This window comes from Brassica oleracea, chromosome C5, assembly GCF_000695525.1.
Source record: "Brassica oleracea var. oleracea cultivar TO1000 chromosome C5, BOL, whole genome shotgun sequence".
Lineage (NCBI taxonomy): Eukaryota > Viridiplantae > Streptophyta > Magnoliopsida > Brassicales > Brassicaceae > Brassica > Brassica oleracea.
The window spans coordinates 28,066,138-28,076,003 of record NC_027752.1 but is presented as its reverse complement, the minus strand read 5'-3'; the positions used below and the strand labels follow the sequence as shown (position 1 = coordinate 28,076,003).

At 34.3% G+C, this 9,866-nt stretch overlaps 2 protein-coding genes across 6 annotated transcripts; one reads left to right on the top strand and one right to left on the bottom strand.

The window, feature by feature from the left end:
• Positions 1-3,427: 3,427 nt before the first annotated feature.
• Positions 3,428-6,440, top strand: LOC106294914 (regulator of nonsense transcripts UPF3-like). Of its 2 annotated transcripts, none has more exons than XM_013730625.1 (12): positions 3,428-3,672; positions 3,745-3,851; positions 3,930-4,124; positions 4,204-4,283; positions 4,367-4,574; positions 4,676-4,773; positions 4,873-5,104; positions 5,187-5,333; positions 5,404-5,490; positions 5,590-5,717; positions 5,795-5,852; positions 5,966-6,440. In XM_013730625.1, exons 1-11 carry the CDS (start codon positions 3,533-3,535, stop codon positions 5,831-5,833), a joined length of 1,461 nt encoding a protein of 486 aa, XP_013586079.1. In that variant the 5' UTR covers positions 3,428-3,532; the 3' UTR covers positions 5,834-5,852; positions 5,966-6,440. The 2 variants fall into 2 exon arrangements, with proteins under 2 accessions (XP_013586079.1, XP_013586078.1); XM_013730624.1 differs by having other exon boundaries at positions 4,361-4,574.
• Positions 6,441-7,174: 734 nt separating this feature from the next.
• On the bottom strand, positions 7,175-8,723 carry LOC106294913. Of its 4 annotated transcripts, XM_013730623.1 has the most exons (3): positions 8,635-8,678; positions 7,951-8,498; positions 7,175-7,540 (listed from the first exon to the last, which is right to left on the bottom strand). In XM_013730623.1, the coding sequence occupies exons 2-3, from the start codon at positions 8,445-8,447 to the stop codon at positions 7,471-7,473; spliced, it is 567 nt and encodes a 188-aa protein (XP_013586077.1). In that variant the 5' UTR covers positions 8,448-8,498; positions 8,635-8,678; the 3' UTR covers positions 7,175-7,470. The 4 variants fall into 4 exon arrangements, with proteins under 4 accessions (XP_013586077.1, XP_013586074.1, XP_013586076.1 ...); XM_013730620.1 differs by having other exon boundaries at positions 7,175-8,503; positions 8,635-8,723; XM_013730622.1 differs by having other exon boundaries at positions 7,175-8,447; positions 8,635-8,715.
• Positions 8,724-9,866: the final 1,143 nt, after the last annotated feature.

The window sequence follows — 9,866 nt, the reverse complement described above, 5'->3', positions numbered from 1 at the left end:
TTTTTATAAGAAATTTATTTTCAGTTTGTTAACTATGAACACTATGATCCTATAAATAAATCAATTTGATCAGGATGTTAAAAAGTTAAGATTATAAACAACAACAAATTTATGGATCACTCGGCTAATGACCGTCTGGAAATAAACGATGTTCTTCTTAGTTTCACTTTTTCAATAACAAATAAAACAACAAATATTATGTGAAAGAATTTTTTCTGGAACATAACAAACAAAATCAATTCACACTCCAACTACACTCATATATATAAACACTTTCTTATAGCATTGGTCAAGTTATATTTCTATGGAATTCTTGCTTAACTTCAATAACATCTAATTATTTTACAATAAAATTTTCGTTATTTTAAACCATGTCCCAATATCATGTTTAGCCAATCATAAACTGATCAGAATGCAATCATTTACGGCCAAAGCCATTTATACAAATGTTAATCATAAGACCTCCAACCCATTCTTCAAAGCCTAAAATGTAGGAAATCACATTAAAGCAACCAATTATGGATTCAAAATATAGAAAAAAACATACAAAAAGAAGACCACGTAAACCTCGCTAACCTATATAATATACTATACGCAGCAACCTCTTAATATAGAGACAACCAACATGATCAAACGTAATAAATCTTAACATATATAATCCCTACAAAAACAAACACTCTTATAAACAATAATTTTTTTTATACATTTCTCTTGCAAATGCTAAATTATAACACACACAATGAAATATAAAATATTAAAAGTATATACATCAAATATAAAGTATATCCAGCGTGTAGCATGGACCGACCCTAGTAAATTCATAAACCCAAGTCGTAAACTCATAAACTCATATAGCTATAAGTTTAAAAATTAAAGCAGGGCCATAAACTCATAAAAGCACAGTCATAAATCCATAAACTCATATAGTATTAGGAGTCTTACAAAAAAAAAATCACCAAAATATGTGTAAAACAGATAGTTGCTCACACATTACTACAAGAAAGTGATAAATTTTATTCATTCTCACATTCGTACTCACTATAATTCTGAGAATATATCAACATCCAACTTATATTTTATGTGTGCAATTATTTTTTCATTCAGCTTTGTCAAGTCTACTATACACATTGCATGACACTATATCAGCTTCAATGCATAAAATCAATAATTTTCTATTTAAAAACCTAAAAAAAAATTTTAGTAATATTAGGCTTAAGAACATAAAAGATAACTTATAATATAACCTTTTATTATGTCTAAAATAAATCTAACATTTAACAATTTATAAGCTAGTTATAATCATGTTACCGTTGGAAACTTTCAGACACATCATTTATAACATATTTATTTGTATACATGTTAATATCTTTGAAGTAAGGGTCCACAATCGCATATGTGTACTTCAATGTTGCACGATATAATTATGTGCTACTTTTATTCTACAGATTGACAATAATTTCAAGCAAAAAAATTTCATCAATTGCAATAACCTAATAGAGAATGATGGTATTATTTTCTATGTTTTACTTGTCAAAGCCACTACTGAAATGGAAAGCTGCTTTGTCATCTAAAACTCATCATAAAATTCACGTATTTCTTCTAGAAATTTATCCCGACAACTAAAACACTTTTGTTCAGAAACAAATTTTGGATTATTTATCTTTCTCATTTTCATCAACTCCAAATCGGTCTTTTTTTTTTCTTTTACTTGTGTACATGTATATGTTTTTTATTTTTTGCAACTGTTGTCTCTTCAACTTCAGAAATAACTGTAAAAAAGCTTCTCAAATAACTGACCGAGTATCTCCTTCTCTGATCAAAGCCTCTTTACTATTCATATTATCTTACTCGAGAATTTTTTGTTAAGAAAATAATTTTTTCATATATGGAAATAGAAAATATATGCAATATTTTCATAACTGCACTTCTAATATTTTCATATATTTGTTCAGAATTATCTATAGAATACAAACTCTACTAGGTGTAGAAAGAAGGCAAGCGGTTTTAAGTCTATTTTTACTAATATTAGACTTTTGAGTCGTTTGTAGATTGATTTTTTAGAATTTAGAGTGATAGGTTAAACATAGAATGTGTATTCCAGAAACATTTAGCTAACGAAGTAGATTGACTAACAGAACGTGGATTTCAATTTCCACTAAACCATTTTCCATAGAACATAAAATCTGCAATCCATAGAACATGTTCTGAAATTTTTATTTATCGAGTTTTAGAACTCAAAAAAATACCACTACATTGATATATGTATCTCTTCACTTGTTGGTTTGCAAAATTATTTATTTTGATAAATTTTGTAAACAGAAAGGGTAATAAACACAAAAATGGCACAAAAAAATCCCCTAGACTATATTTGCGAAGTGATTATACACATGTAATCACTACAGTCATTTTTACTGAAAAAAAAAATGACATTGCACTTAAAATAGATGACATGGTTTTAGAAAATAGTGACATGTCATCATATTAATTGTGAGATGTAAAATTTCCTTATAAAATTTTAAATTGTTTGCAGGGATTTTAGATATGGTAGTAAAAATAACTCATATATCATATCTGATTAATATTTGAACATTATTAATTTATATTTTAATTTCAATAGTTATAAAAAATCATAAACGTATTTTTGTAATATTATTTCTTTTGATTTGGTACAACTATTTAAATTTGATTTTATTTAAATTTCAATAAAGATAAAATTAGATTTTATAAAATAGTTTTAATTATATTATTGTATTTAATGATTATTTATTTTAAATATATATATATATCTTCCCATCTAATTATAAATAGATATATATATATATATATATATATCTATTTATAATTAGATGGGAAGATATATATATATATTTAAAATAAATAATCATTAAATACAATAATATAATTAAAACTATTTTATAAAATCTAATTTTATCTTTATTGAAATTTAAATAAAATCAAATTTAAATAGTTGTACCAAATCAAAAGAAATAATATTACAAAAATACGTTTATGATTTTTTATAACTATTGAAATTAAAATATAAATTAATAATGTTCAAATATTAATCAGAATTTTCTAAAAATGTTATGTTAAAAATTACTATTTCTGCGCATGGTGCAGGAAAACTCTTAGTTATACCGTAACAATAAAGAAGGTGTTTTTGGGTCTAAAAACCAATTTCCCCAAAAAAAAAAAATTTGATAGGGTTTTAATACTTTTGGATTCTATTTTTGATAGCCAAATCTTATTAGATTTCACAAAGACAAGCAGTATGACCCAAACTAGTTAATGACTGTCTTGAATATCAATTACGAAACATAGAAGGCTCAAATATTGGCCCATATAGACTCGAAAGTCCACATAACTCCCCCCACCCATATTTTGCGGTTCGGTTTCTGTTCCGTGAAATATTTATTTGTTTATTTAATTATCAGTTGTGTTTTAGAGAAAGAGGAAACAAATTAGGGCAAAAAATTGGTTGCGATTGGATTGCTTAACTGCGTCTGATGTGTTTGATTTGAGAACGAAATTGATGAAGGACCCGTCAGCGAAGAGGAAGGTGGTTGTTCGGCACTTGCCTCCTTCTCTTTCTCAGTCCGATCTCTTATCCCAGATCGACCCTCGTTTCGGTGATCGTTACAATTGGGTTTCCTTTCGTCCAGGAAAGTCCAGGTATGCTCTTATTTGAGTATTCTAGAAAGATGTTTGATTCTGGGTACATAATCTTTGTCTGTGATTCCTCAGCTATAAAGCTCAGAAGTATTCACGGGCCTACTTTGGTTTCAAGGCCCCTGAAGATGTTTACGACTTTGCTGCTTTTTTCAACGGCCATGTGTTTGTTAATGAAAAGGGTATTTGACCTTTCTTTAATCTCTCTTCTCTGACTGCATATGTCTTCGGAGATGTGATTAAGTGCTTCTTTTGTTTAGGTGCTCAGTTCAAGGCCATAGTTGAATATGCTCCTTCACAGCGTGTGCCCAAACCATGTGACAAGAAAGATCCTCGTGAAGGCTCTATTACCAAAGACCCTGATTATCTTGAGTTTCTTATGCTTATTGCTCAGCCTGTTGAGAATCTCCCTAGTGCTGAAATCCAGTTGGAAAGAAGAGAAGCTGAGCTGTCTGGTTTGTCTTTCTATGACCAAGTTAGTTGGTTACTCTGTAATCAAGAAATGGAACTTACTAACAGAAATCTCTTCTTTAGGTGCTTCAAAACCGGCTCCAATTGTTACCCCTCTTATGGAATTCATACGTCAAAAACGTGCTACTGTGATTGGATCCCAGGTAATCATAGCTTTCCTGAGATGTATCTGTTTTTAAATTGGAGTATCTAGGTTGATCATCTCTGGTTTCTGTTGAAGCAACAGGGTTTAGATGTTCGAAGAGGTGGCAGAAGAGCCAGGGCAGTCTCTTCAAACAAGCCAGCTTCAAGGCCCTCAAAACGAAACTCTGAAAAGAAAAAGTATGTGGAAAAAGACAATTCAAAAAGCGTATCCCGGAAGGCTACATCAGACGCCGGCAGCTCCAAGCAAGATTACATTCCAAGTGGAAAGGACATACCAGTAACTGAAACTGGTAATCAGTCAAAAATATAGATATTCCGAATTGGCATATCGCAGATTTTCTTTTTTATCATGTGTCTTTCTAATTATTTCTTTTTATCTGCACAACTGCAGCCTCTGTCATGGATAGCTCTCTCCCAGGGATTGCGTTGACTATGGATTCTGGGAAGAAAAAGATCTTGCTCCTGAAAAAAGACCGAGACAATCCTCTTGTAAGCTTTTTCTCTTTCAGAAAGTTGTCTTCTTTTTTATCATGTGTTTTGATAGTTGTAGACATCAGCTTCTCATTTGTCAATGTAACGGCTTTTCAGAACTCTACAGCACAACCAGAACAGCAGATGGAAACTAATCTTTCTGGAAGCTCCTTGACTTCAAGACAGGATCAGAAGATTGTTGTTGGTGGGAGGTTGATCAAGGGAATACTTCTGAGAAATGAGCCGCGACCTAGTCAGTCCTCATCTTTTGTCCAGCCGGAGTCAAGAGTGGAACCCTTGGAAGCAGAAAACTCCAAGCGTCCTCCTCGGCCAGCAAACACTCGAGCAGGTTATAAAGGATTAGAGTTTAGAATATTAGTCTAACTACTAACTTAGGCTGATAATTTAAAAGACATATGGTAAATATGCAGGGAAAGACAATCAGATTTCTGGTACCAACAGTGAGAAGCAAGAGAGGCGTCCAAGAAACAAGGAGAGGCCTGATCGTGTTGTGTGGACTCCTCTTCGTCGCTCTGATGGGTCCAGTATCAGCGAGGATCAACTGTCATCTTCATCAGGTTCTGTTCAGTTTACTTTTTTTGGTTGTGCTCCATGACATATTAACCCATATTGTATATGAACTTACAGCAAACAATGGAGAAATTAAAGAGAGGATGTTGTTGCAAAGATCTGGAGAAGTGGTGAACTCCTCCGGTGGACACTCTCTTGAGAACGGTTAGTTCAGTTGAAGTTGGAGAATGCATAATGTGCCTTTTTCATTAAATGAATGAAAAGAGTAATGTTAATTCTGCCAAAACTTCCGACTTCATTCAGGTTCTACAAGACATTCTGGTCGCCGTGTTGGAGCTCGCAACAGAAAAGAAGAGGGTTTTGCGATGACTGGTGAGGGTAAATCATCCCGGAGAGGAGGTGGAGGTGGTGGTGGTCCCAATTCACATGAGGCAAGCCGAACCAAAACCTTATTATGATATATACTATTATGTCCGTGTTTAAAAGACTCGTTTTCGCTGTGTTACAGAAGCAAATGTGGATCCAAAAATCATCGTCTGGTACTTGATATCTTCACTTAACATATGGTATGTAAAGCTGCCCTCTATTACTTTCAGCGTTTAACATCAATTTATTGTTCTCTTCATGATCTATTAGATGGCCTTGTCAACACAATGTTACGATTGTTATGACCTTTCAGGCTTTTATAAATCAGCCAATTCCAATGGATTTTGTTCTTAACGGGAATCTATAAATCTCAATCGAAATGGAGAGTAACAACACTATATCAACACACTCGGGTTTTTGAGGGCTTTTGGTCCAGCGTCGTAAGTCGTAGTATTGCACATAAAAGAGGCCTGACTCACAGTAGGGATCAGCTCAAGATTTATGGGTTTTGAGATAAGAAAGAGACTGTTGCTACTGTCTTTGAAGGCTTTTAGCGGTTCATGGTACCTGCATCCCCTTTTTTGCTTGTGCTGTGTTACAGGCAAGTGGGTGAGAATTGAGAATTACAATGAAATAAAGACAAGTGTATAAGGAGCAGGGAACACTTTATCGGGTTTTATTTTCTGTTCCTGAACGTGATTTGCAGGATTTAACCTTAAATAGTTTGATTACTGTGAAAAGTAAATTTCTTGCTATTTTACTAGTGGAAGTGGATTTGTTTCACCTGATTGTTATAGAATTTAAACCTCCAAAAATGTTTTCCATAAATGGTGTTTTCTTTTTTGTGAAATCGCGTATGCGTTTATAATGTGTATCTCATAGTGACGATCGTAAATTACATTTAACCAAAATTTACAAATTACATCAGTCAAAAGCAGAGTACTTTGGTTGCAAAAAGAGAACCAAAAGTAAACAGAATTATAATTTCCATGACTCACTCTGAAGGTTATGATGAAGCAAATATATCCATAAAGCTGTCAATTGTTGGCTTCAGACCAGTAGCTTCAAGCTTCTTTTTGCGGAAGTGAAGGCTCCCGGAGAGTAGGAGGAGCAGACGGCCTTCTCAAGGGACCTTCGGCCCGAGAACATCTAATCATGAAGACACATGGCTTACTCGTAGAGAATCTGAAAGACGACGAAGTTGTAGAAGAAGAAGCATTAAGAATCCTGATACATTGAATCGGCGAAGCCACTGAGACATCTTTCTTTCGTTAATGGGTTTCTTTAGTTGAAGCAACTGTTGTGTATAGTCTATGGTAATCTCTGTGTGGATGAGACATGGCCAAGTCTTAGCTTTTGCATAAACGGCTTTTGGTTAACGGTACCTTTGGAAATAATCCCACGCGTGTGAACGTAACAAATATCACTTGAACAAAATGATTGGCAACTAAAACATGGAAACTGAAGAATTAACACTTGAAATCCTTTTTTTTTTTTTTTGTTGAATTTTCAACTCCAAAAGTTGTGGTGTGGATTTTTTTTATCATTACAGGACAGAGGGTATGATGTTGTTACATTGAATAATCTCTATAGCACAGCACAAATTGGACAAATCATCAAGTGGCTACAAAAGGTACACATCCAAAAGTTCCTCTTCTTATCCAAAACTCTTTCTCCATATATTATGTCAAAGGTGCACAAGAACTTGGCCAGAAACAGAGCGCATCTATCTCAACATTCAACAATATGAGCTGTGCCAATGAAAGCCCTTTTGTGTCTGAAAACATGCCTTTAGCTTCTTCTTGATCGAAGATCTGGTCACATGATTGTGCACATACAGCTTTTTCTATTTCCATGATCCAACTCATCATCCAATCCATCCACTTCACTGCATATTCATTCAGAGCAAAATAGAACCTTAAGAGGAGCAAAACGTTGGTACTTGGTATGACAAGTGGAAAAGAAAATAAAGACAAAACGTGAATGATAACAAGTACAACACAGCTTCTTAAGAAGAAAGAAAACTGTTGTGTATAAACATCACCAGTCTACATTAAGAGTAACATGTATTCAAAGAATGAACGAGTTCAATATTTTTTTTTTATTCCATTGAAGTGCTGCTTATTCATGATCTAGAGTGTTACTACTTATCAAATCTCAGGAAACGATATATGCATTTCATAAGAATACAGGTTATTTATTCCCTAATCTAAACATACGCCAAAACTGACACCTATAATGAGCCACACATACAAAGATTGGAGTGTAATTTCATAAGAAAAAGGAATCCACACATACCTAGGCTCAAACTCTCTGACCTCAGCAATCTCAATACCACAAGTGTCAGGCCACTGGACTTTCCTTCTGTCAGCATGATTCAACACATCATTATCTCTACTCACATCATCATCAGCAAGAAGAGCATCGCTAAATGATCTTTTCTTGAGGCTGCTCTTAAGTGCAAACCTATTACTACTACATTCATAGTCCACACTCTGTTGGGCACCGTCCCTCTTGTCAGAAGGGAAATCTTGTGGTTGGGAAGGATTGTCGGGTCTATCAGATTTGCGACCAAAGCATGTAAGGGAAGTGCAGGCACGTGAGAGCCATTTCTTAGAAGAATCTAATTGAAACTTGGTATCGGTTTCTTCGACTACCAAATGATAATGTCTCCACGGGGATACTATTACAGGTTTGGGTTCATCCTTGTGGCCTAGTAGAAGAAGGGCTAAACCGTTGCTGTACCCAGAAGCTGATGAAGAGAAGAAGCCTCCACCTTCTGCTGCAAATAACATCTGTGAATAATGCTCATTTACACATCCAAAGACCAGTGTTTCTTCTTCTTCCTAATCTGGTATGGTATGAAGTAAAACCGAGATAAAAAAAAAAAATATTTGGAAGGAAATAGTGAAAAAAACAAAAAGAAGGGCAAACAAAAGTGTGAAAATATGTATCAAATGGCGAAAAAGGAAGGAGACTCACGTTTCACTTGACGGATCTGAGATGCCCGGAGAGTATGCCGGCGTAAGCGTGGAGAGAGAGATACGATTTTCTTTTTTGATGATTTTTGCTTTGGCGATGAGTCAGACTCGTAAGTAAAGAAGCGGCGCGTGAGTGGGACCCGTTTTGATATACTACAATCATGTTAGAAACTGACCAGACATCGTATAGTCTGCAATTTTCGATGATTGACAACTATATCTGCTCTCTATTATGATGATGATTTTTCCGAATCAATTCAAAAATCACTTTGGAGATGTTGAAATGTCGGAACTTGCAACTCTTTTTCTCCTTTCTAAACATTTGAAGTAGGCCAGCGAATCAATCGTATTCATTAAATTTTGATCATGGAGGAGGGATTATATTGAAAACTTTCGTTGTTTCCCAAAATTGCAAACCAGTTGGGTGACCCGGTTAGATTCTCCTCGAAAAAAAGCCAGTAGTTTCCAATCCTGTCATTCTCGCCATGTTTGAGTGTCTTCTACGGTGTTCTCTAGCTCTATGTTCTTTTTTTTGTATTTTTTTTTATTAATCAGAAGGTGATCCGGCGGCCGTGGCCAACCGACTAATCCCCCTGAGTCCGGAACCAGCCTGCGTCTGTACCCTCAAGTGGCCTAAGTCATTCCGTAGCCAGCGCGTATCGAACTCGGATCCGTATTGGGACTTTTTGCTCCCTCAAGACCACTAGGCCAACTTGCGTTGATTTTTTTTTTTGTATTTGGTGCGAACAAATACGACCTAAACATGAAGATAGTTAGGCCCGGGTAAAATAACCGGAACGAAGAACCGAACAAAAATCGAACTGAAATACCAGAAACCAAAATCGGACCAATATCCGAACGGTTCATATATTTTTATATCTAAAATAACCGAACCGAACCAAGAACTAAAAAGATACCCGAATATATAAAAATATAAATTTTATATACATATAACATAACTAAATATATATTTTTAATTTAAAATTTTATTAAAAGTATCTGAAAATAGTTGAGGATAACTAAATTATTATAAAGTATCTGAACTACTCAAAAGTATATGAAACTATCTCCATAGTTGTATCCGAAATATCCAAAGTAATTCGAAATATCTAAAAAAATTATCTAAATCATCATAATTATTTGACATTTTCCCCTAAATAACGGATAGTTTATCCAAATTATCCGAACTACCCGAACTATCCGAACCCAAACCGGATCCAAATGAGAACCAAA